Source organism: Barbus barbus (assembly GCF_936440315.1).
Source record: "Barbus barbus genome assembly, chromosome: 3".
NCBI lineage: Eukaryota > Metazoa > Chordata > Actinopteri > Cypriniformes > Cyprinidae > Barbus > Barbus barbus.
This window is the reverse complement of record NC_136731.1, coordinates 19,080,531-19,107,798: the sequence shown is the minus strand read 5'-3', so window position 1 is coordinate 19,107,798 and position 27,268 is coordinate 19,080,531. Positions and strand designations below refer to the sequence as shown.

Below are 27,268 nucleotides of genomic sequence, written 5' to 3'. Positions count from 1 at the left end.
ACAGCTTTTTTCCCTTAATAAATGAAATAATTATTTCAAAACTGCACTTTGTATTTACTCGGGTTATCTTTGTGTAATATTAAATTTAGTTTGATGATCTGAATCATTCAAGTGTGACAAATATGCAAAAAAAACAGAAAAGGAAAAAAAAAAGAAAACAGGGAGGGGGAAAAAAACTGTTTCACATCACTGTATATCTGCATACATGGCCCACCTGCCTGTCAGGTACTATAGGTTCCCCTCTGTAAGTCTGCATATGAAACTGAGATCTAATAAGATAATTTTGAGTGTCATATAATATTGCTCAACCACTGCTAATGCTGAACATGATGGCAACAGATATGTTCATTAACCAATGAGAAATGACTATCATCATTTTTGCCACATGCTAAAGTCGATAAATGAAAAGACTCAAAATCCACTCCTTGACTGAATGCTTTATTTATATATATATTTTTAAATCTTTAATGCATTGGATAATGATTAAATTGAGGCAGGGATCTCGAGCAGGACTTCAGAAGTAACGGCTGGAGAGAGCGGCCACAACTACGGACAGGAATTTCTGCCAGGTGGCCTGAACAGCGGGGCTGAACGCGGGTCCAAATGCAGTCGCAATGACGATGGTAAGACAATCGGCCAACAGCTGTGTGAATCAAGAAAACGTGCATTTGTTAGGTAACAACAGTCTGTATAACGGAGGTGCTGCGTTATCCATATTAATAAGCTCAAACTTGGAAAATAATGAAGTAGACTTTACCCTGAAGTTGTCTGGATCAACGTTGAGTTTTTCGCAGTGCAGCTGGCTGAGCTCAGAGTAAGTGCCTTTGATGCCATCCAAGTTCTTCACGGCTTTGTCCAACGCATTTATCACAGTTTTGCCATGGTTTGCCACCTTGGGATTGCCCAGGATTGCTGCCGCACTGGATAGGTCTCCAAAGGAACCGAAATACCTCTGAGTCCAGGGATATACAATCAGCACCCTGTCATGTGAAACAATGGAAATGCATAAATCCGAAGTCTATGCATCACTGAATGAACAACCTGTTATTATATATATCATCATTGACAAACTATCAAATTACCTTGCCAGAGACTGGGGTCCGATTTCGCCGACGTTGATTTTGCTCCAGACACTCGCAATAGTATTGCGCTCGGAATCTGACCACGCCACCATTGTGATTATCTCTTTACTTTTTCAACAAGAGTGAATGCTGAACAGAGATAGATGCGCGCGGAGTTTTTATTTATACTCGCACTCCCCGCCCCACAACAGGCTCTGAGACCGATTGGCTCTGTGTGGTAATTGGATCCGATCCTAATTTATGTTACATTTCGATTAGAAACTGGAAAGTAGTTTTGTCAGAAATGGGCCTATTTTTCAAACATGACAAAATAAAGTTTTCTATCAACAAAATCACGAATGCGTGTATTTGGGTCTATTGTGCTTGTCTAATCAAGGCTTTGTGTTATTTGTTCTAAATCCAAAAAAAAAAAAAAAATGTCCAAACCCTGTAATATCCTAGAAGCCTACTTAACAAAGTCATATTAACAAAATGAATGGCAAATAGTCAAAGTAGGCTATTAGAAGTAATATTCGGACAAATGAATCAGTGGCAACAGTAGGTGAAAAGCTCAGGTGTGGTATATGAATTTAACGTCAAATTATCCAAAACGAACACATCGAATTGCTCATTAAAAATTTTAATTTGAACGAGTGCCAGCTCTTTTTGCTTTATCTGGACCTTCAGACCCGCTCCTCCCGTTTTAAAATGTTCTTAATTTGTTAAACTTTGATAACCGTGGGTGTCCTGTTCTTTTTGGTTTGCCCCACCCTTTAGGTGCCATGTGGTGTCCCCAAAAGACCCCAAAGCATCTCATACATGTAAGGACAGTCCACTGAATATAAATTGTATCTTAGTGGTATAATTAAAACAAAATAAAGACAATAATATTTTTCAGACAAAAATAAAATAAAATAAATACAGCCGATACAACAACAGCCAATTGATTATTTACGTTTTCATATAGGCTACTCAGTAATAATAATAATAATAATAATAATAATTGTTATTGTTATTACACATTTATACATTTAAAACAAATAAATTGAATAGGCCTAAATATGAAAAATAAAATAAACATATACCACTCAATATTTTTGATAAAATAATGAATGCTGAAATTAATTGACACAAATCACCCGAAGCCCAAATGTTGGCTGAAGTCTGAGAGGTGGAGCTGATGCGATGTTGGGTGTGGCAGAATTGAGCGTTATAAAAAGACCCCCTATTCTACACCTAAAACTCTGCTCTTCTAATAACAAGGATCTGAAAATGAGTTTGACAGCAAAGGATAAAGCTGTGGTCAAGGCCTTCTGGGGTAAAATCTCTAGTAAAACCGACGCCATAGGCCAAGAAGCTCTGGGAAGGTAAGAGCTCTACATTTAAATACATTTTTTTTACTTCAAAAACATCTACAAAATTGCCAAAACTATGTGCAATAAACGGATTCATTTCCTTCCCGCAGAATGCTTACTGTCTACCCTCAGACTAAAATATATTTTGCTCATTGGCCCGATCACTCTCTCGGCTCTGCCCAAGTGAAGAAGCACGGCAAAACTGTGATGGGAGCCATCACTGATGCTGTGGGCAAAATGGATGATCTTATTGGTGGACTGAGCTCCTTGAGTGATCTCCATGCCACCAAGCTCCGCGTAGACCCTGGAAACTTTAAGGTGAGATGGGCTACTTGGTAATAAGCTGTTTGTGCAGTGTTTCAATGCTTATACTTACATATACTGACACACCCAAATGATGGTATAGGAGCACTCTATGTGTTAAACAAAATAAGAAATTCACGATGTGAAATAGAATGTGAATTATTAATTTACAGTGTATTAACTGTTTATTTACTACTTTTTGGGTTATTTTCCAGATTCTGTCCCATAACATCCTCGTGACTCTTGCAGTTCATTTCCCCGCTGACTTCACTGCAGAAGTGCACGTGGCCGTGGACAAGTTCCTCGCGGCTCTGTCTGCAGCCCTCGCTGATAAATACAGATAAGCTCATCATTCCGGGGCTTCTCGTGCATCTTCAAACAGAGGCACTTCAAATGATACAGCTAAAAGATCAGATGCAAATAATAAAATCTATAACAATCAAAATGTCTCTTCTGTGTTTTTTCTGGTCGTTATATCAAATCAGTAAAGGATTGTCCTTAACCATGCCAGTCACAGAGGGAGAACACAGCTATTTGTAAACTCTCAGCATTGTACATTATCAAAGCAGGAATCTTTCTATTTTACGAATTTCATTATGGATGCTCCGTTCTAATAAGTTCCTCTTACTTACTCAGCCTGTAGCCTAACCTTGAAAATGTCAGTATCTCTTTCATTTTTGATGAACAAATTATTATAATATTTTACAGTTAAAAGTAGCCTAAAAGCATACTTGAGTGAAAGTAAATAAAGTACATTTTAGCAAATGCAAATCATCTTCTCAATGTAGGCTAAAGTGGAAAAAAATCCATACAATGTTTTTGAAGGCGATTATGATTTTTAGTGGTAACGCTTTACAGTTAGGCTGACAATAGGTTGTTTATTTGTACATGCAATATGTAGCCTATATCAAAAGCAAATTAATATATTTTTTTACATATTTCTATTTGAAAAATATATTTCTACATTTCCATTTCGTTCAATTCATTTATTTTTGTTCTTTCATATTTTTGTCCGTTCTTAATAAACATCACTTGTCTTCACTGGTGACCGAATCTCAATGCACTAAATTACTGTTATTTAACAGCATCAGTTTTTACAGTGATAAGCATTAGCCTACTTAAGAAAATGTACAAAGAGTCAATAACATTCATTGGGAATTCCCAAGTAAACTTAACTTAAAAAAAATCTAGCCTTTCCTGAGTAAAAACTTGTTTCCAAGCTTTTTTCAAGTAAATCCTACTCTTTTTTTGACTGTAATTATATTGAACAGCTGCGTTTCCCGAAACCTTCTTAACACTCTATGACGTTCTTAAGTTACCTTAAGCGGAACTTTATCGTTGATTAAATCGGTATAAATACGTGTTTAAGAACAAATGATTAGATGGAAAGGTTCCTCTCTCTCTCTGTTTTTAATGGCGGATCACAACCAACTTCATGCAAAGGTTCCGCATTGTCCCCATCGTGTTTAATGCATGAATGAAGTTCGTTTTTATTAGTTTTAACCTTTTTTTTCAACCTAAAGCACTTTATCCCAGGTTTTAATTTTTTTATTAATTGACAAGTTGAAGAAGATAGAAATAAATTTGGGTTACATTGGTTGTATATTCTTTTCTTTTAATCATGATATCCTGTCTTATCTCGCTCATATTATACACCTAGATTTGAACAACCCTGTACAAGTGAGAAAATGTAATTAAATTTTAGATAACATTAAATGGTAGCTATAAAATAGCCTAAAATTAGCTACTTAAACGGATGGTTCACACCGAAATGAAAATTTGATGTTTATCTGCTTACACCCAATGGCATCCAAGATGGTGACTTTGTCCGTTCAGTAGAACACAAACGCTCTCGGTTACTCAAGTAACCTCGGTTCCCCGAAATGAGGGAAGGAGACATTGGAAATACCTTTTTCTCGAATACTACTGAAGCCTTATTGAATCATGCCAGTGAAACTGGCCAATGGCGTTCAAGCGCGCGAAATATGAGCGGGAATCCCACTCTATATAAGGCAGTGCTTGTATGTCATCAGTTCAGAATCTTTGACTGAAGCAACTTGCATTCTAAGATCCTGAGCTCGGTGACACGGCAATAAGAGCAATGTCTCGTTCCCTCATTTCGGGGAACCAAGGTTATGTGAGTAACCGAGAGCGTTCCCCTTCAATTCAGTCAATCTACATTGCAATGGGAACGTATAAAATCCTGCCGTGTCACAGCGATGGAGCCTGGTTCGACTAAGTAGGTCAAGTTTCCCATTCGGAGCCGTAATGAGAGGGGCAATGATATTGGCGCTCTTAGTAAACACAGCTCAGGTCTATAGGACCTAGTCGAAAACACGTAAAAGTTCACTTCCGGTTCCTTTGTTCTGAATCACTGGGATTTTTTAATGGGTTTTTGGGTAAATGGCTGAAATATGGTCTCTATACTCTAAACATGTCGCTAGCACAAGTTGTTTCGTTTACCTTACTTGGATACTAAAGTATTTGTTCCAAATGTTCTCCAAACTCTTCTGTGGGAGCCTGTTTCCACCACTGAATAAAAAATAAAAAAAGGTTATTGCCACTTTTTATCTCACAATTCTGACATTTTTTCTCAGAATTGTGAGATATAAACTCGCAATTGCGAGTTATAAAGTCAGAATTGCATGATATAAAGTCGCAATTGCGAGTTAAAGTCCAGGTTTGTGTGTGTGTGTGGGGGGGGGGGGCTGATATGTTCTCAGAATTGCAAGCTTATATCTCACATGGTCTGAGGCTACTTTGCAGCTTCAGGACCTGGACGACTTGCCATAATTGATGGAACGATGATTTTGCACTCTATCAGAAAATCCTGCAGGAGAATGTCCGGCCATCAGTTTGTGACCTCAAGCTCAAGCGCACTTGGGTTCTGCAGCAGGACAATGATCCCAAACCCACCAGTCCACCTCTGAATGACTCAAGAAAATTAAGGTTTTGGAGTGGCCAAGTCAAAATCCAGACATAAATCTGATTGAGATGCTGTGGCGTGACCTTAAACAGTCCATTCATGCTTAAAAACCCTCCAATGTGGCTGAATTAAAACAATTCTGCAAAGAAGAGTGGGCCAAAATTCCTCCAGCGATGTGAAAGACTCGTTACCAGTTATCACAAACGCTTGATCACAGTTGTTGCTGCAAAGGGTGGCACAACCAGTTATTAGATTTAGGGGGCAATTACTTTTTCACGTAGTGCCAGGCAGCTTTGGACAGCTTTTTTCCCTTAATAAATGAAATAATTATTTCAAAACTGCACTTTGAATTTACTCGGGTTATCTTTGTGTAATATTACATTTTGTTTGATGATCTGAATCATTCAAGTGTGACAAATATGCAAAAAAACAGAAAAGGAAAAAAAAAAGAAAACAGGTGTCGATCTGCCCACAGAAGGAGGTCTCTCGCCAGCCGCAGCAGTGGTCGCGAGCTCACGCCGCCTTGGTGATTTATAAACGCTACCACTGTCATGCTGTCCGTCCTGATGAGAACGTGACGGTGTGGGAGAAAGCACTCGAGCGCTAGGTGTACAGCACGGAGCTCCAGACAGTTTATGTGCCATGACTTCTCCGTTTCTGACCATGTCCTGAAGGCTGGTCGGCCATTACATATGGCTCCCCAGCCCGTGCTCGATGCATCTGTTGTAACATTCTTTCTCCTGATCACTTGGCCAATACGAAAACCCTGGCGATACAGAGTCATATTGCGCCAAGGGGTCAGCGTGTGCAAACAGTCGCGCGTCACTGTGATGCGCAAGGTGCCCGTGCACCATGCATTCTGTGGCACCTGGCTCTTTAGCCAGAGCTGAAGCGGTCGCATATGCAGGAGCCCTAGATTGCACACTGTCGAAGCAGCAGCTATCTGGCCGAACATTTTAGTGGGGAAGAACACCCTAGTTTGAAGACTGTGAGAGAGCTGATCAGTTTTTGTGAGCGCTCCTCCGACAAACACGCTCGCATATTGATTGAGTTCAACTCCACTCCTAAAAAGGAGATGTTCTGGCTCGGTACCAGCATGCTTTTTTGCATATTTACAGTCAGCGCTAAGCTCTGAATATGAGCGAGGAGTCTGAGTTTGTCGCTGAGCAGCGCTCTCTCTGATTGGGCTAAGACTAGCCAGTCGTCGAGATAGTTCAGGATGCGCATTCCGCTCTTCTTCAGAGGAGAGAGAGCAGCGTCCACGCATTTCGTAAACACACGAGGGGCCAGGGATCAGCCGAAGGGTAGGACCGGGAATTGGTACGCTATCCCCTCGAATGCAAATCTCAGGGGGGCTACTTGAATGTGAAAATAAGCATCCTTTAAATCCACGGAGATAAACCGATCTCCCGGCCTGATATGTGAGAGGATTTGTCTCAGCGTAATCATTTTGAACGAGCGCTTTGAAAGCGTGCGATTCAGCGGTCTCAGGTCCAAGATTGGGCGGAGTCCGCCGTCTTTCTTTGGCACCAGAAAATAACGCATGCTGCGCCGAGGAGGAGCGGGAATGCACAGGATGTTTCGCGCCGGCACGCTTTGGCAGGAAGTGGCTAATGGCCTTCGACTGCTTCTGTGCTTCAACGAAGCGCTCTGTGAACGTCTCCACCGCCGCTCCGAAGAGACCTGAGGGGTTCACGGGAGCTTCCAGAAGGGACGTTTTCTCTGAGTCCTTCAACTCGGTCAGAGTAAGCCACAGGTGAAGATCTAGCACCACAAGATTCCCCATATTGCGGCCGATCGCTCGAGCTGTCACCTTCGTCGCTCTGAGGGCCAGATCCGTGGCGCATCTTAGCTCTTTAAAAACTTCGGGGTCCGGCCCGTGCTCATCCAGAGACTTGAGCAGCTTGGCCTGATATACCTGGAGTATCGCCATCATGTGCAGTGCTGAAGCTGCCTGGCCCGCTGCGGAGAAAGCCTTGCCGATACATACCCCACTTGGCCAGCTCCATGCACAGAAGACAGGAGGGAGGATCCCGGATTATGCACCCATCTGGTGAATGACTTTTTTATCTCGTCGTGCACCTCGGGGAAAAAGGGGCCGGGTCTCCGTGGGGTGTCTTTGCGGCCACGATCCGACTGGAGGTACCACTCGTCCAGACGGCTTCTGGCCGGCTCGGCAGGAGGCGCCCACTCCAACCCGAGCTCATCCACTGCCTTGGACAGGACACTTAGGAGCTCGACATCACTGTGATGGAGGTCCCCCGCGTCGCTGCCGTGGGACGCAGTGTAATCCAGCAGGCTGCTAGACCACTCCTCTCTCGCAGACGCTGCCACCCAAATGGCATCATCCTCCTCTTCAGTGCCCTCCATGGCACCGAAAGACACCACATCTTGAGCATCGGGGGAGGGGCGGAGATCAGCGGTCATGAAGCGCACTGGAAAGGGACCTGCAGCAGGGGGGTGAGGAGCGTGTGGGCACTGAGCCGGCGAAGGGCTTATCAGCTGATCCTGACAGATCCGCATCAGAAACTCACGGCACTTTCCTCCTTGGCTCGAAAGAGGCTGCAGAGGAAGAGCGCGGCAGAGCTAGTTGGGCGAGTTCATCGCCTTGGACGATGGCCACATGGAGCCAGAGAGTCCGTAGACTCATATCTCCGCAGTGGTGGCAGTCCGACCCCCCAAGCGCCGCCTCTGCGTGGGCACGGCCCAGGCAGAAGACGCACGATTCGTAGCCATCAGAGAGTTCGATTGGCTTCGCACAGGAGAGGCAATCGCGAGTCATCTTGCTTCCGAAGCTCACCAGAACACAGCAGGGGAAGAAAAGGAGTGTCCGCTGCAGGTGTAGATCACGGTGAGTAGTCTTGTTGATAGGTTTTCTGCTTCTAGTAGAAAGTTGGTTGAAGAAAAAGATTCTGAATGGATGACGTACAAGCACTGCCTTATATAGAGTGGGATTCCCGCTCATATTTTGCGCGCTTGAACGCCATTGGCCAGTTTCACTGGCGTGATTTAATAAGGCTTCAGTAGTATTTGAGAAAAAGGTATTTCCCATAGCAATGTAGAGTGACCGAATTGAAGGGGAACGAAGATTTTTTAACTCAAACCATTGCAGTCTGTCAGTCATATAATGGTAATCAATGGGTCTAAAGACTCGAAACAATAGGTGCAAGAAACTGAACAGAGTTTAAATCGTTTTTATATTTATATCAGGCTTATAAGTGCATTACCGCCACCTATCTCTCAAATGGACCATTGACACTCTACCTACAATCTCAATTAGGAGTGTCAATGGTCCATTTGAGAGATAGGTGGCAGTAATGCACTTATAAGTCTGCGATCCGCCATAAAGCAAGAAGAAGAAGAAGAAGAGCGTCGTGGGCCGGCTGTTGTGAGTGTGCTCAGGGGTGTATTCCAGAAAGCAGGTTATGTGACATACCCAGGTAAATTTGAGGATAAGCGAGCGGATAACCTCAGCTTTCGGTTCCAAAATCGGAGGTTACTTTCGGTGTATGTAAGTAACCATAGTAACTTGCTTTCTGCTCCGGAGCAGGTTATGTTCAGGGTTAGTTCACTTCAGTGCTATCAGTGCACACGTGACCTACTGACCAGCCTTCAGTGGGCCTGACAGATAACGCACAACATTATATAATATAGCCTTATATATATATATATATATATACATATAAATAAAGCGCTAATATAAGTAATAAATAAGGTAATATATTATTCAATATATTATAATATGGTTATTTTATTTATTTTATTGGCATATATTACAGTTATTTGTATAAATTATAAAACACTATGACAAGGTAATGTTTAATTTATATAATTATATATACTTATTACATTTTATATTATCATCTCACACATGGATTGGCATTTTCTATAATGTATTTCTATAATAAAAATACATATCTGATATGACTTAATATATAATTAGCATCAAACAAAAAATCTAAATCATATTATCAAGGATTTAAGATTAAACAGGAAAAAAAATGATTTCACAACCGTCAATTAGGTGATGATATGCACTAAGCATGTAAACAACCATTGAATAAAAGAAGAAGAAAGAAACAGCATGGTGCGCTTTTTCTTAGCATCCGTTTCCATAGTGACTCGTCGATTCGTCGCTCTGTTGAGAATGTGTTGAGTCTTAACCAGGAACATACTCTAAGTTGAATGAACTTACTCCCGGACGCGTTTTTGGAACCACATACCTCCAGTAAGCAAGGTTTGAGGTTAATCAAGCCAAAGTTCAGGGTTTAGCTGAAGGTAAGTTAACTGTGCTTTCTGGAATACACCCCTGGTCTACTTACATTCCCTGTTTGTCTCAGCCCTGGCTTGTTTTACCCTGTCGCATTTGGATTAAAGACTGTTGATTTGAGTTTACTCCTCGTCTCCGTGTTCCTCGTACCTCCCTACTGTATGCGCCGTGATACCCACAAACTTTTCTGACGTTCCACACTTAAATTTAGACAAACCATTGTTGTCTTACCTGCATGCTAGCAGCTTTATAAAATTAAAATATAAACTTGTATATAACACCATGTGTGTACACTTTTGTACCTATGCAGCACAAGATTTTAATGTTATCTTCACACAGTTGAAAAACACTGACAAAGATTTGGTGGTACAGCTTGTTGTTCCTCTCTTCTCAATATGAATCAGTTCTTTAATGAAAAAAAAAATGAATTAAAGGAGAGGGACACAAAAGTTTGCCTACCTGAGGTACCAGAACTATCCCGAACCCGAACCATCCTAATGTAGGCTAATAATGTCTATATAATGCACATACAGTGCCGTGAAAAGGTTTTTGCCCCCTTCCTGTTTTTTATTTTTTGCATATTTGTCATACTTAAAAGATTCAGATCATCAAACTAATTTTAATATTTCACAAAGATAATGCAAGTAAATACAAAATGCATTTTTAAATGATGACTTCATTTATTAAGGGAAAAAGCTGTCCAAACCTACCTGGCCTTATGTGAAAAATGAATTGCCCCCTGTTAAATCATGAAATAACTGTGATTAAACACATTATTTTAGAAAACTTAGTTAAATTTCACTAGCCAAACCCAGGCCTGATTACTGCCAGACCTGCTGAATCAAGAAATCACTTAAATAGAACCTTTCTGACAAAGTGAAGCATGCTTAAAGAGCAACACATCATCCCGCGATCTAAAGAAATTCAAGAACAGGTGAGAAAAAAATAGCTGACATGTATCAGTCTGGAAAGGGTTATAAAGCCATGTCTAAGGCTTTGAGACTCCAGAGAACCACGGTCAGAGCCATTATCCACAAACGGAGAAAACTTGGAACAGTGGTGACCCGTCCCAGAAGTGGCTGGCCAAAATTACTCCAAGAGCACAACGACAACTCATCCAGGAGGTCATAAAAGAACCCAGAACAACATCTATAGAGCTGCAGGCCTCAATTAAGGTCAGTGTTTATTATTATTATTATTATTATAAAATCCCACAGGGCCACAACTATAGTTGAAGAAACTTGCAATTAAAGGACTGTCGATTGGATGCAATATTCAGTATAGTTAACCTTGCTCCATGGAGCTCAATTTGAGATGGATGAAAATGAGGCTGCATGAATACTGAATAGTGCTGCAGGGATAATGTATTTTTGTGGGCCAAAACTCAGAAACAAGTTAGCATTTAAGCACTTCCGGTTCTTTTGTCCTGAATCACTGGGATTTTTTAATGGGTTTTTGCCTGAAATATGGTCTCTATACTCTAAACATGTCGCTAGCAAAAGTTGTTTTGCTTTCCTTACTTGGATACTAAAGTATTTGTTCCAAATGTTCTCCAAACTTTTCTATGGAAGCCCATTTCTGCCACTGAATAAAAAAAGGTTATTGCTACTTTTTATCTCACAATTCTGACATTTTTTCTCAGAATTGTAAGATATACTCGCAATTGCGAGTTAAAGTCCAGGTTTGAGGGGGAAAAAGACTGATATGTTCTCAGAATTGCAAGCTTATATCTCACATGGTCTGGGGCTGCTTTGCAGCTTCAGGACCTGGACGACTTGCCATGATTGATGGAACCATGATTCTGCACTCTATCAGAAAATCCTGCAGGAGAATGTCCGGCCATCAGTTTGTGACCTCAAGCGCACTTGGGTTCTGCAGCAGGACAATGATCCCAAACCCACCAGCAAGTCCACCTCTGAATGACTTGAGAAAAACAAAATTAAGGTTTTGGAGTGGCCAAGTCAAAATCCATACATAAATCTGATTGAGATGTTGTGGCGTGACCTTAAACAGTCAATTCATGCTTGAAAACCCTCCAATGTGGCTGAATTAAAACAATTCTGCAAAGAAGAGTGGGCCAAAATTCCTTCACAGAGATGTGAAAGACTCATTACCAGTTATCACAAACGCTTGATCGCAGTTGTTGCTGCAAAGGGTGGCACAACCAGTTATTAGATTTTGGGGGCAATTACTTTTTCACATAGTGCCAGGCAGCTTTGGACAGCTTTTTTCCCTTAATAAATGAAATAATTATTTCAAAACTGCACTTTGTATTTACTCGGTTATCTTTGTGTAATATTAAATTTAGTTTGATGATCTGAATCATTCAAGTGTGACAAATATGCAAAAAAAACAGAAAAGGAAAAAAAAAAGAAAACAGGGAGGGGGAAAAAAACTGTTTCACATCACTGTATATCTGCATACATGGCCCACCTGCCTGTCAGGTACTATAGGTTCCCCTCTGTAAGTCTGCATATGAAACTGAGATCTAATAAGATAATTTTGAGTGTCATATAATATTGCTCAACCACTGCTAATGCTGAACATGATGGCAACAGATATGTTCATTAACCAATGAGAAATGACTATCATCATTTTTGCCACATGCTAAAGTCGATAAATGAAAAGACTCAAAATCCACTCCTTGACTGAATGCTTTATTTATATATATATTTTTAAATCTTTAATGCATTGGATAATGATTAAATTGAGGCAGGGATCTCGAGCAGGACTTCAGAAGTAACGGCTGGAGAGAGCGGCCACAACTACGGACAGGAATTTCTGCCAGGTGGCCTGAACAGCGGGGCTGAACGCGGGTCCAAATGCAGTCGCAATGACGATGGTAAGACAATCGGCCAACAGCTGTGTGAATCAAGAAAACGTGCATTTGTTAGGTAACAACAGTCTGTATAACGGAGGTGCTGCGTTATCCATATTAATAAGCTCAAACTTGGAAAATAATGAAGTAGACTTTACCCTGAAGTTGTCTGGATCAACGTTGAGTTTTTCGCAGTGCAGCTGGCTGAGCTCAGAGTAAGTGCCTTTGATGCCATCCAAGTTCTTCACGGCTTTGTCCAACGCATTTATCACAGTTTTGCCATGGTTTGCCACCTTGGGATTGCCCAGGATTGCTGCCGCACTGGATAGGTCTCCAAAGGAACCGAAATACCTCTGAGTCCAGGGATATACAATCAGCACCCTGTCATGTGAAACAATGGAAATGCATAAATCCGAAGTCTATGCATCACTGAATGAACAACCTGTTATTATATATATCATCATTGACAAACTATCAAATTACCTTGCCAGAGACTGGGGTCCGATTTCGCCGACGTTGATTTTGCTCCAGACACTCGCAATAGTATTGCGCTCGGAATCTGACCACGCCACCATTGTGATTATCTCTTTACTTTTTCAACAAGAGTGAATGCTGAACAGAGATAGATGCGCGCGGAGTTTTTATTTATACTCGCACTCCCCGCCCCACAACAGGCTCTGAGACCGATTGGCTCTGTGTGGTAATTGGATCCGATCCTAATTTATGTTACATTTCGATTAGAAACTGGAAAGTAGTTTTGTCAGAAATGGGCCTATTTTTCAAACATGACAAAATAAAGTTTTCTATCAACAAAATCACGAATGCGTGTATTTGGGTCTATTGTGCTTGTCTAATCAAGGCTTTGTGTTATTTGTTCTAAATCCAAAAAAAAAAAAAAAATGTCCAAACCCTGTAATATCCTAGAAGCCTACTTAACAAAGTCATATTAACAAAATGAATGGCAAATAGTCAAAGTAGGCTATTAGAAGTAATATTCGGACAAATGAATCAGTGGCAACAGTAGGTGAAAAGCTCAGGTGTGGTATATGAATTTAACGTCAAATTATCCAAAACGAACACATCGAATTGCTCATTAAAAATTTTTATTTGAACGAGTGCCAGCTCTTTTTGCTTTATCTGGACCTTCAGACCCGCTCCTCCCGTTTTAAAATGTTCTTAATTTGTTAAACTTTGATAACCGTGGGTGTCCTGTTCTTTTTGGTTTGCCCCACCCTTTAGGTGCCATGTGGTGTCCCCAAAAGACCCCAAAGCATCTCATACATGTAAGGACAGTCCACTGAATATAAATTGTATCTTAGTGGTATAATTAAAACAAAATAAAGACAATAATATTTTTCAGACAAAAATAAAATAAAATAAATACAGCCGATACAACAACAGCCAATTGATTATTTACGTTTTCATATAGGCTACTCTGTAAAAAAAAAAATAATAATAATAATAATTGTTATTGTTATTACACATTTATACATTTAAAACAAATTAATTGAATAGGCCTAAATATGAAAAATAAAATAAACATATACCACTCAATATTTTTGATAAAATAATGAATGCTGAAATTAATTGACACAAATCACCCGAAGCCCAAATGTTGGCTGAAGTCTGAGAGGTGGAGCTGATGCGATGTTGGGTGTGGCAGAATTGCGCGTTATAAAAAGACCCCCTATTCTACACCTAAAACTCTGCTCTTCTAATAACAAGGATCTGAAAATGAGTTTGACAGCAAAGGATAAAGCTGTGGTCAAGGCCTTCTGGGGTAAAATCTCTAGTAAAACCGACGCCATAGGCCAAGAAGCTCTGGGAAGGTAAGAGCTCTACATTTAAATACATTTTTTTTACTTCAAAAACATCTACAAAATTGCCAAAACTATGTGCAATAAACGGATTCATTTCCTTCCCGCAGAATGCTTACTGTCTACCCTCAGACTAAAATATATTTTGCTCATTGGCCCGATCACTCTCTCGGCTCTGCCCAAGTGAAGAAGCACGGCAAAACTGTGATGGGAGCCATCACTGATGCTGTGGGCAAAATGGATGATCTTATTGGTGGACTGAGCTCCTTGAGTGATCTCCATGCCACCAAGCTCCGCGTAGACCCTGGAAACTTTAAGGTGAGATGGGCTACTTGGTAATAAGCTGTTTGTGCAGTGTTTCAATGCTTATACTTACATATACTGACACACCCAAATGATGGTATAGGAGCACTCTATGTGTTAAACAAAATAAGAAATTCACGATGTGAAATAGAATGTGAATTATTAATTTACAGTGTATTAACTGTTTATTTACTACTTTTTGGGTTATTTTCCAGATTCTGTCCCATAACATCCTCGTGACTCTTGCAGTTCATTTCCCCGCTGACTTCACTGCAGAAGTGCACGTGGCCGTGGACAAGTTCCTCGCGGCTCTGTCTGCAGCCCTCGCTGATAAATACAGATAAGCTCATCATTCCGGGGCTTCTCGTGCATCTTCAAACAGAGGCACTTCAAATGATACAGCTAAAAGATCAGATGCAAATAATAAAATCTATAACAATCAAAATGTCTCTTCTGTGTTTTTTCTGGTCGTTATATCAAATCAGTAAAGGATTGTCCTTAACCATGCCAGTCACAGAGGGAGAACACAGCTATTTGTAAACTCTCAGCATTGTACATTATCAAAGCAGGAATCTTTCTATTTTACGAATTTCATTATGGATGCTCCGTTCTAATAAGTTCCTCTTACTTACTCAGCCTGTAGCCTAACCTTGAAAATGTCAGTATCTCTTTCATTTTTGATGAACAAATTATTATAATATTTTACAGTTAAAAGTAGCCTAAAAGCATACTTGAGTGAAAGTAAATAAAGTACATTTTAGCAAATGCAAATCATCTTCTCAATGTAGGCTAAAGTGGAAAAAAATCCATACAATGTTTTTGAAGGCGATTATGATTTTTAGTGGTAACGCTTTACAGTTAGGCTGACAATAGGTTGTTTATTTGTACATGCAATATGTAGCCTATATCAAAAGCAAATTAATATATTTTTTTACATATTTCTATTTGAAAAATATATTTCTACTTTTCCATTTCGTTCAATTCATTTATTTTTGTTCTTTCATATTTTTGTCCGTTCTTAATAAACATCACTTGTCTTCACTGGTGACCGAATCTCAATGCACTAAATTACTGTTATTTAACAGCATCAGTTTTTACAGTGATAAGCATTAGCCTACTTAAGAAAATGTACAAAGAGTCAATAACATTCACTGGGAATTCCCAAGTAAACTTAACTTAAAAAAAATCTAGCCTTTCCTGAGTAAAAACTTGTTTCCAAGCTTTTTTCAAGTAAATCCTACTCTTTTTTTGACTGTAATTATATTGAACAGCTGCGTTTTCCGAAACCTTCTTAACACTCTATGACGTTCTTAAGTTACCTTAAGCGGAACTTTATCGTTGATTAAATCGGTATAAATACGTATTTAAGAACAAATGATTAGATGGAAAGGTTCCTCTCTCTCTCTGTTTTTAATGGCGGATCACAACCAACTTCATGCAAAGGTTCCGCATTGTCCCCATCGTGTTTAATGCATGAATGAAGTTCGTTTTTATTAGTTTTAACCTTTTTTTTCAACCTAAAGCACTTTATCCCAGGTTTTAATTTTTTTATTAATTGACAAGTTGAAGAAGATAGAAATAAATTTGGGTTACATTGGTTGTATATTCTTTTCTTTTAATCATGATATCCTGTCTTATCTCGCTCATATTATACACCTAGATTTGAACAACCCTGTACAAGTGAGAAAATGTAATTGTGTAAATTTTAGATAACATTAAATGGTAGCAATAAAATAGCCTAAAATTAGCTACTTAAACGGATGGTTCACACCGAAATGAAAATTTGATGTTTATCTGCTTACACCCAATGGCATCCAAGATGGTGACTTTGTCCGTTCAGTAGAACACAAACGCTCTCGGTTACTCAAGTAACCTCGGTTCCCCGAAATGAGGGAAGGAGACATTGGAAATACCTTTTTCTCGAATACTGAAGCCTTATTGAATCATGCCAGTGAAACTGGCCAATGGCGTTCAAGCGCGCGAAATATGAGCGGGAATCCCACTCTATATAAGGCAGTGCTTGTATGTCATCAGTTCAGAATCTTTGACTGAAGCAACCTGCATTCTAAGATCCTGAGCTCGGTGACACGGCAATAAGAGCAATGTCTCGTTCCCTCATTTCGGGGAACCAAGGTTATGTGAGTAACCGAGAGCGTTCCCCTTCAATTCAGTCAATCTACATTGCAATGGGAACGTATAAAATCCTGCCGTGTCACAGCGATGGAGCCTGGTTCGACTAAGTAGGTCAAGTTTCCCATTCGAAGCCGTAATGAGAGTGGCAATGATATTGGCGCTCTTAGTAAACACAGCTCAGGTCTATAGGACCTAGTCGAAAACACGTAAAAGTTCACTTCCGGTTCCTTTGTCCTGAATCACTGGGATTTTTTAATGGGTTTTTGGGTAAATGCCTGAAATATGGTCTTTATACTCTAAACATGTCGCTAGCAAAAGTTGTTTCGTTTATCTAGATACTAAAGTATTTGTTCCAAATGTTCTCCAAACTCTTCTGTGGGAGCCTGTTTCCACCACTGAATAAAAAATAAATCAGAATCAGAATCAGAATCAGAAAGAGCTTTATTGCCAAGTGTGTTTGCACACACAAGGAATTTGTCTTGGTGTTATGAGCTTCCAGTACAGAAAGTACAAACATAGTGCAGACAACATATAATTAAGGTGATAAAGAACACTAATGAAGAGAATATACAATAATTAAGAATAACAATAGTAATAAAAATAAAAATATACAGAAAAGAGACATGACCATAGACAGAACTGTGAACGTGCATGTGTCCTATGTACAGATGAAGGTTTGATTGGTTATTTACAGATGTACAGTAACGGGGTGTGTTATGTGTTGTTCAGGATACGGCCTGGGGGTTCTTGTTTCTGGCTGTTCTGGTGCTCAGTGATCTGTAGCGCCGGCCAGAGGGCAACAGTACAAAGAGAGAGTGAGCTGGGTGTGAGGGGTCCAGAGTGACTTTCTTAGCCCTTTTCCTCACTCTGGAGGTGTAAAGTTCTTGGAGGCTGGGCAGAGGGGCACCGATAATTCTCTCAGCAGTCCTGATTGTCCGTTGTAGTCTTCGGATGTCTGTTTTGGTAGCTGAACCAAACCAAACAGTTATAGAAGAAGCAGGTTGAACTTATATCCTGAGGCAGGTTGAACTTCCTTAGCTGGCGGAGGAAATACAGCCTCTGCTGGGCCTTTTTCGCAATAGAGTCAATGTGATTGTCCCACTTCAGGTCCTGGGAGATGGTGGTTCCCAGGAATCTGAATGTGTAGGAGCCGTATTTGTATTTTCAATTAAGGTTGACTTATTTATTCTTTGATTAATTTTTGTGTTTCAAATATGATTTAAGTGTATGAAGAAATATTGTCAAATTTTAGACTATCCTATCACGTGGATCTACGTGGCTCCTCCTCCTTTACGCATCACTGTGGCGCGAAAGGGCAGGTCATAATAGGCAGGCAGCATTGTTTAGACAGATTAGAGTGAGAGGAAGGAGGACAACAGTTTCTTCAATCACATGCGATCACATGCGATCACCTGTAATGGTACCGTGTTACGTTTCTGGAAGTTTTATTTCATGATTTTGTTTGGGAAGTAAACCAGAGATCTGGATTAATAAACCATGGGGTTATGTTGATGAAACCACATCTCTGCGAGTGCTTTGTAGTCATGTGTATCGGGAGAGACTCCTTCTCTCACCTCAAGGGGCTAAAGGTTGATGAAAATTAGCCTTAACATTTATTGAAGAAACTGCACAAAGGATCGATGAGACTCGAAAGAGTGCACGATGGATTATCTCCTCACGGATGACACGCTGTTCACCGCTGAAGTGGAAGGACGTACGTGATTGATGAATGCTACAACAAATTAGTCGTGAGTACCAGATGCAATACAGACAAACAACTTTACTGATTCAAGCTTGGAGTCAGATGAGGGTTTGAGTAGACTGATCTTAACATGAACAGCAAGTCAAAACAATTGTCAAAGGTCTACAATATGAGTTTAAACGTAGGGAAAAACAATTAGTTGATTGTGGCCTGCGTAAAATGGCTGACGAGGATGTTAAGACGGCCGCTGATGCCGAAAAGCTTTTAAAATCACATATTGCATCGCGAAGAGGTAAATTAGGAGTGTGCACGAGGAAGATGAATGAAATTAAAACTCTTCTGGTTGAAGGTGGAAATGTTGAACATGTAGAGGATTGCATGGCGACATTATTACTATTCATCTCTGATTTCAAAAAATGTGCATAAAACAGTGCAAGAGCTATTAGCAGGAGAAGAAAAGGAAAATGATCACGCTGATTGGTATGAGCCTAGGATGATGAATTTTGATTACTTTATTAAAGAAGTGGCAATATGGAAGAAAGAACAAAGTATACAAGTAACAGTTGAACCATTTCTAACATTTCTAGTGTGTCTAAGAGGTCAACGTGTGTCTAGTGTGTCAAGACCTCTTCGGCAGCTAAATTAGCTGCGGCTGAGAAGGCTTCTCTGGAGGCACGTGCAAAAACTTTGCCCAATCTGCAAGCTCTGCAGATGGAAGAAGCCATTATAAAATCAAAAATTGAAATGGCAGAACTGCAAACAAAAATAGCTGCAGCAGATGCAAAGATCAAAGTGCTGGCACCGGATGCTGAACCACGAGGTGATAGTACGAGTGAAGTGTATGAGCCAGAGGAAGGTAATGTTGAACCTACACTCATTGATACCTCTGTATTAGAATTCGCTCCTATGATCACATTACCTAAAACTCCACTTCAAAGAGTAGTTAATCACGTGCAAAGTAACTTGCGAACAGTCGCCAGTTCATCCAGCTTACAGTCAGAGACTAGTGATGATTCGCATAAAGATTTTAGCTTGATGGTTCAGAAGCAAAAGGAGATTACTGATCTTATAATTAGACAACAAAATCTCTCTCTGTTACCCAATAGAGAAGTACCAGTTTTTGACGGTGATCCATTGTCTTACCAGTCTTTTATTCATGTTTTTAAGTATCTAATTGAGGATAAGACGAGCAGTCACCAGGATCGGATCTATTTTCTTGAACAGTTCACCGCTGGCCAGGCCAGAGATCTTGTTCGTAGTTGTCTCCACTCTACTGAAGTCACAGTGCTGTTCATGATGGTGAGTGGGGGGAGAGCAGGGGGGTTTCTCCTGAAGTCCACTATCATCTCCACAGTTTTGAGCGTGTTCAGCTCAAAGGTTATTGCCACTTTTTATCTCACAATTCTGACATTTTTTCTCAGAATTGTGAGATATAAACTCGCAATTGCGAGTTAAAGTCCAGGTTTGTGTGTGTGTGTGTGTGTGTGGGGGGGGGGGTGATATGTTCTCAGAATTGCAAGCTTATATCTCACATGGTCTGAGGCTACTTTGCAGCTTCAGGACCTGGATGACTTGCCATAATTGATGGAACCATGATTTTGCACTCTATCAGAAAATCCTGCAGGAGAATGTCCGGCCATCAGTTTGTGACCTCAAGCTCAAGCGCACTTGGGTTCGCAGCAGGACAATGATCCCAAACCCACCAGCAAGTCCACCTCTGAATGACTCAAGAAAAACAAAATTAAGGTTTTGGAGTGGCCAAGTCAAAATCCAGACATAAATCTGATTGAGATGCTATGGCGTGACCTTAAACAGTCCATTCATGCTCGAAAACCCTCCAATGTGGCTGAATTAAAACAATTCTGCAAAGAAGAGTGGGCCAAAATTCCTCCAGCGATGTGAAAGACTCGTTACCAGTTATCACAAACGCTTGATCACAGTTGTTGCTGCAAAGGGTGGCACAACCAGTTATTAGATTTAGGGGGGCAATTACTTTTTCACGTAGTGCCAGGCAGCTTTGGACAGCTTTTTTCCCTTAATAAATGAAATAATTATTTCAAAACTGCACTTTGTATTTACTCGGGTTATCTTTGTATAATATTAAATTTTGTTTGATGATCTGAATCATTCAAGTGTGACAAATATGCAAAAAACAGAAAAGGAAAAAAAAAAGAAAACAGGTGTCGATCTGCCCACAGAAGGAGGTCTCTCGCCAGCCGCAGCAGTGGTCGCGAGCTCACGCCGCCTTGGTGATTTATAAACGCTACCACTGTCATGCTGTCCGTCCTGATGAGAACGTGACGGTGAAGAATGTCTGGGAGAAAGCACTCGAGCGCTAGGTGTACAGCACGGAGCTCCAGACAGTTTATGTGCCATGACTTCTCCGTTTCTGACCATGTCCTGAAGGCTGGTCGGCCATTACATATGGCTCCCCAGCCCGTGCTCGATGCATCTGTTGTAACATTCTTTCTCCTGATCACTTGGCCAATACGAAAACCCTGGCGATAGAGTCATATTGCGCCAAGGGGTCAGCGTGTGCAAACAGTCGCGCGTCACTGTGATGCGCAAGGTACACCATGCATTCTGTGGCACCTGGCTCTTTAGCCAGAGCTGAAGCGGTCGCATATGTAGGAGCCCTAGATTGCACACTGTCGAAGCAGCAGCTATCTGGCCGAGCATTTTAGTGGGGAAGAACACCCTAGTTTGAAGACTGTGAGAGAGCTGATCAGTTTTTGTGAGCGCTCCTCCGACAAACACGCTCGCATATTGATTGAGTTCAACTCCACTCCTAAAAAGGAGATGTTCTGGCTCGGTACCAGCATGCTTTTTTGCATATTTACAGTCAGCCCTAAGCTCTGAATATGAGCGAGGAGTCTGAGTTTGTCGCTGAGCAGCGCTCTCTCTGATTGGGCTAAGACTAGCCAGTCGTCGAGATAGTTCAGGATGCGCATTCCGCTCTTCTTCAGAGGAGAGAGAGCAGCGTCCACGCATTTCGTAAACGCACGAGGGGCCAGGGATCAGCCGAAGGGTAGGACTGGGAATTGGTACGCTATCCCCTCGAATGCAAATATCAGGAAACGCCTGTGGCGGGGGGCTACTTGAATGTGAAAATAAGCATCCTTTAAATCCACGGAGATAAACCGATCTCCCGGCCTGATATGTGAGAGGATTTGTCTCAGCGTAATCATTTTGAACGAGCGCTTTGAAAGCGTGCGATTCAGTGGTCTCAGGTCCAAAATTGGGCGGAGTCCGCCGTCTTTCTTTGGTACCAGAAAATAACGCACGCTGCGCCGAGGAGGAGCGGGAATGCACAGGATGTTTCGCGCCGGCACGCTTTGGCAGGAAGTGGCTAGTGGCCTTCGACTGCTTCTGTGCTTCAACGAAGCGCTCTGTGAACGTCTCCACCGCCACTCCGAAGAGACCTGAGGGGTTCACGGGAGCTTCCAGAAGGGACGTTTTCTCTGAGTCCTTCAACTCGGTCAGAGTAAGCCACAGGTGAAGATCTAGCACCACAAGATTCCCCATATTGCGGCCGATCGCCCGAGCTGTCACCTTCATTCGCTCTGAGGGCCAGATCCGTGGCGCGTCGGAGCTCTTTAAACACTTCGGGGTCCGGCCCGTGCTCATCCAGAGACTTGAGCAGCTTGGCCTGATATACCTGGAGTATCGCCATCATGTGCAGTGCTGAAGCTGCCTGGCCCGCTGCGGAGAAAGCCTTGCCGATACATACCCCACTTGGTCAGCTCCATGCACAGAAGACAGGAGGGAGGATCCCGGATTATGCACCCAACTGGTGAACGGCAGTCGTGCACCTCGGGGAAAAAGGGGCTGGGTCTCCGTGGGGTGTCTTTGCGGCCACGATCCGACTGGAGGTACCACTCACCCAGACGGCTTCTGGGCGAGTGGTACCTCTGCGTCTAGCAGCCTGCTGGACCACTCCTCTCTCGCAGACGCTGCCACCGAAATGGCATCATCCTCCTCTTCAGTGCCCTCCATGGCACCGAAAGACACCACATCTTGAGCGTTGAGGGGAGGGGCGGAGATCAGCGGTCATGAAGCGCACTGGAAAGGGACCTGCAGCAGGGGGGTGAGGAGCGTGTGGGCACTGAGCCGGCGCGGGCTTATCAGCTGATCCTGACAGATCCGCATCAGAAACTCACGGCACTTTCCTCCTTGGCTCGAAAGAGGCTGCAGAGGAAGAGCGCGGCAGAGCTAGTTGGGCAAGTTCATCGCCTTGGACGATGGCCACATGGAGCCAGAGAGTCCGGAGACTCATATCTCCGCAGTGGGGGCAGTCCGACCCCCCAAGCGCCGCCTCTGCGTGGGCACGACCCAGGCAGAAGACGCACGATTCGTAGCCATCAGAGAGTTCGATTGGCTTCGCACAGGAGAGGCAATTGCGAGTCATCTTGCTTCCGAAGCTCACCGGAACACAGCAGGGGAAGAAAAGGAGTGTCCGCTGCAGGTGTAGATCACGGTGAGTAGTCTTGTTGATAGGTTTTCTGCTTCTAGTTTCACTGGCGTGATTTAATAAGGCTTCAGTAGTATTTGAGAAAAAGGTATTTCCCATAGCAATGTAGAGTGACCCAACTGAAGGGGAACGAAGATTTTTTAACTCAAACCATTGCAGTCTGTCAGTCATATAATGGTAGTCAATGGGAATCACGGCTTTGAGAGAGAAAAAAAACATACACAGACAAAACCAAATTAAACCTTGCGGCTTGTGACGACATTGAGGTCTAAAGACTCGAAACAATAGGTGCAAGAAACTGAACAGAGTTTAAATCGTTTTTATATTTATATCAGGCTTATAAGTGCATTACCGCCACCTATCTCTCAAATGGACCATTGACACTCTACCTACAATCTCAATTAGGAGTGTCAATGGTCCATTTGAGAGATAGGTGGCAGTAATGCACTTATAAGTCTGCGATCCGCCATAAAGCAAGAAGAAGAAGAAGAGCGCCGTGGGCCGGCTGTTGTGAGTGTGCTCAGGGGTGTATTCCAGAAAGCAGGTTATGTGACATACCCAGGTAAGTTTGAGGATAAGCGAGCGGATAACCTCAGCTTTCGGTTACAAAATCGGAGGTTACATTCGGTGTATGTAAGTAACCATAGTAACTTGCTTTCTGCTCCGGAGCAGGTTATGTTCAGGGTTAGTTCACTTCAGTGCTATCAGTGCACACGTGACCTACTGACCAGCCTTCAGTGGGCCTGACAGATAACGCACAACATTATATAATATTAGATTATATAATATAGCCTTATATATATATATATACATATATATAAAGCGCTAATATAAGTAATAAATAAGGTAATATATTATTCTAATATGGTTATTTTATTTATTTTATTGGCATATATTACAGTTATTTGTATAAATTATAAAACACTATGACAAGGTAATGTTTAATTTATATAATTATATATACTTATTACATTTTATATTATCATCTCACACATGGATTGGCATTTTCTATAATGTATTTCTATAATAAAAATACATATCTGATATGACTTAATATATAATTAGCATCAAACAAAAAATCTAAGTCATATTATCAAGGATTTAAGATTAAACAAGAAAAAAAATGATTTCACAACCGTCAATTAGGTGGCGATATGCACTAAGCATGTAAACAACCATTGAATAAAAGAAGAAGAAAGAAACAGCATGGTGCGCTTTTTCTTAGCATCCGTTTCCATAGTGACTCGTCGATTCGTCGCTCTGTTGAGAATGTGTTGAGTCTTAACCAGGAACATACTCTGAGTTGAATGAACTTACTCCCGGACGCGTTTTTGGAACCACATACCTCCAGTAAGCAAGGTTTGAGGTTAATCAAGCCAAAGTTCAGGGTTTAGCTGAAGGTAAGTTAACTGTGCTTTCTGGAATACACCCCTGGTCTACTTACATTCCCTGTGTGTCTCAGCCCTGGCTTGTTTTACCCTGTCGCATTTGGATTAAAGACTGTTGATTTGAGTTTACTCCTCGTCTCCGTGTTCCTCGTACCTCCCTGCTGTATGCACCGTGATACCCACAAACTTTTCTGACGTTCCACACTTAAATTTAGACAAACCATTGTTGTCTTACCTGCATGCTAGCAGCTTTATAAAATTAAAATATAAACTTGTATATAACACCATGTGTGTACACTTTTGTACCTATGCAGCACAAGATTTTAATGTTATCTTCACACAGTTGAAAAACACTGACAAAGATTTGGTGGTACAGCTTGTTGTTCCTCTCTTCTCAATATGAATCAGTTCTTTAATGAAAAAAAAATGAATTAAAGGAGAAGGACACAAAAGTTTGCCTACCTGAGGTACCAGAACTATCCCGAACCCGAACCATCCTAATGTAGGCTAATAATGTCTATATAATGCACATACAGTGCCGTGAAAAGGTTTTTGCCCCCTTCCTGCTTTTAATTTATTGCATATTTGTCATACTTAAAAGATTCAGATCATCAAACTAATTTTAATATTTCACAAAGATAATGCAAGTAAATACAAAATGCATTTTTAAATGATGACTTCATTTATTAAGGGAAAAAGCTGTCCAAACCTACCTGGCCTTATGTGAAAAATGAATTGCCCCCTGTTAAATCATGAAATAACTGTGATTAAACACATTATTTTAGAAAACTTAGTTAAATTTCACTAGCCAAACCCAGGCCTGATTACTGCCAGACCTGCTGAATCAAGAAATCACTTAAATAGAACCTTTCTGACAAAGTGAAGCATGCTTAAAGAGCAACACATCATCCCGCGATCTAAAGAAATTCAAGAACAGGTGAGAAAAAAATAGCTGACATGTATCAGTCTGGAAAGGGTTATAAAGCCATGTCTAAGGCTTTGGGACTCCAGAGAACCACGGTCAGAGCCATTATCCACAAATGGAGAAAACTTCGAACAGTGGTGACCCGTCCCAGAAGTGGCTGGCCAAAATTACTCCAAGAGCACAACAACAACTCATCCAGGAGGTCATAAAAGAACCCAGAACAACATCTATAGAGCTGCAGGCCTCAATTAAGGTCAGTGTTTATTATTATTATTATTATTATAAAATCCCACAGGGCCACAACTATAGTTGAAGAAACTTGCAATTAAAGGACTGTCGATTGGATGCAATATTCAGTATAGTTAACCTTGCTCCATGGAGCTCAATTTGAGATGGATGAAAATGAGGCTGCATGAATACTGAATAGTGCTGCAGGGATAATGTATTTTTGTGGGCCAAAACTCAGAAACAAGTTAGCATTTAAGCACTTCCGGTTCCTTTGTCCTGAATCACTGGGATTTTTTAATGGGTTTTTGGGTAAATGCCTGAAATATGGTCTCTATACTCTAAACATGTCGCTAGCAAAAGTTTTGCTTTCCTTACTTGGATACTAAAGTATTTGTTCCAAATGTTCTCCAAACTTTTCTATGGAAGCCCATTTCTGCCACTGAATAAAAAAAGGTTATTGCTACTTTTTATCTCACAATTCTGACATTTTTTCTCAGAATTGTAAGATATACTCGCAATTGCGAGTTAAAGTCCAGGTTTGAGGGGGAAAAGACTGATATGTTCTCAGAATTGCAAGCTTATATCTCACATGGTCTGGGGCTGCTTTGCAGCTTCAGGACCTGGACGACTTGCCATGATTGATGGAACCATGATTCTGCACTCTATCAGAAAATCCTGCAGGAGAATGTCCGGCCATCAGTTTGTGACCTCAAGCTCAAGCGCACTTGGGTTCTGCAGCAGGACAATGATCCCAAACCCACCAGCAAGTCCACCTCTGAATGACTTGAGAAAAACAAAATTAAGGTTTTGGAGTGGCCAAGTCAAAATCCAGACATAAATCTGATTGAGAGGCTGTGGCGTGACCTTAAACAGTCAATTCATGCTCAAAAACCCTCCAATGTGGCTGAATTAAAACAATTCTGCAAAGAAGAGTGTGTCACGGTATATTAATCTACTGCCTCCTTCATGTCTCATGTATCTTTGTCTGTGTCTGTGTATTGTGTGTGAGTGGGCGTGTCCCTTGCTCCGTGATCAGCGTGCCAGCTGATCTCAATTTCCCGCACCAGCTGCTGCCAATTCACTCAGCTATAAAACCTCACTGAATACTTCTCTCCCTTGTCAGATCGTTGGATGTACCTGGATGTGTTCCCAGTCAGTATCTCTTCTTGTACCTTCGTCGTCCTGTTCGTGTCCGAGTGTGTCTGGAGTATTTGTCTCACCTGGATCATCACCTGCACTGGATTCTCCCTCGACACTCTTCATCAGCACGCTGTTCATCTGGTCCCTGCGCCATCATCCCATCCGAGAGACTGTTGTTTGTATTGTTCTTGTGTGGTCTGACCCTGAATTAAATATTACTCACCTGCATCTTTGCTTCCGCCTCAGTGATTGTGACAGAACGACCTGACCCCCAGATGGGCTCCTTCAACCGCTGCCGGTCCCTTCGAGACCCTGGTCCCATATCGCTCTAGATTTTGTCACCGCCCTCCCACCCTCTCAGGGTAACACGGTAGTTTTGACCGTGGTGGACCGATTCTCGAAGGCGGCCCACTTCATTCCCTTGCCCA

At 41.5% G+C, this 27,268-nt stretch overlaps 4 protein-coding genes across 4 annotated transcripts; 2 read left to right on the top strand and 2 right to left on the bottom strand.

The window, feature by feature from the left end:
* Positions 1 to 422: 422 nt before the first annotated feature.
* Positions 423 to 1,801, bottom strand: LOC306856161 (hemoglobin cathodic subunit beta-like). Its single transcript, XM_079395213.1, has 3 exons — positions 1,083 to 1,801; positions 758 to 980; positions 423 to 643 (listed from the first exon to the last, which is right to left on the bottom strand). Exons 1-3 carry the CDS (start codon positions 1,172 to 1,174, stop codon positions 515 to 517), a joined length of 444 nt encoding a protein of 147 aa, XP_079251339.1. The 5' UTR covers positions 1,175 to 1,801; the 3' UTR covers positions 423 to 514.
* Positions 1,802 to 1,876: 75 nt separating this feature from the next.
* LOC306853434 (hemoglobin subunit alpha-like) lies at positions 1,877 to 3,164 on the top strand. Its single transcript, XM_079390834.1, has 3 exons — positions 1,877 to 2,428; positions 2,527 to 2,734; positions 2,935 to 3,164. The coding sequence occupies exons 1-3, from the start codon at positions 2,247 to 2,249 to the stop codon at positions 3,061 to 3,063; spliced, it is 519 nt and encodes a 172-aa protein (XP_079246960.1). The 5' UTR covers positions 1,877 to 2,246; the 3' UTR covers positions 3,064 to 3,164.
* Positions 3,165 to 12,556: 9,392 nt separating this feature from the next.
* On the bottom strand, positions 12,557 to 13,428 carry LOC306848684 (hemoglobin cathodic subunit beta-like). Its single transcript, XM_079383377.1, has 3 exons — positions 13,217 to 13,428; positions 12,892 to 13,114; positions 12,557 to 12,777 (listed from the first exon to the last, which is right to left on the bottom strand). The coding sequence occupies exons 1-3, from the start codon at positions 13,306 to 13,308 to the stop codon at positions 12,649 to 12,651; spliced, it is 444 nt and encodes a 147-aa protein (XP_079239503.1). The 5' UTR covers positions 13,309 to 13,428; the 3' UTR covers positions 12,557 to 12,648.
* Positions 13,429 to 14,010: 582 nt separating this feature from the next.
* Positions 14,011 to 15,298, top strand: LOC306847001 (hemoglobin subunit alpha-like). Its single transcript, XM_079380733.1, has 3 exons — positions 14,011 to 14,562; positions 14,661 to 14,868; positions 15,069 to 15,298. Exons 1-3 carry the CDS (start codon positions 14,381 to 14,383, stop codon positions 15,195 to 15,197), a joined length of 519 nt encoding a protein of 172 aa, XP_079236859.1. The 5' UTR covers positions 14,011 to 14,380; the 3' UTR covers positions 15,198 to 15,298.
* The last annotated feature ends 11,970 nt before the right edge of the window (positions 15,299 to 27,268 follow it).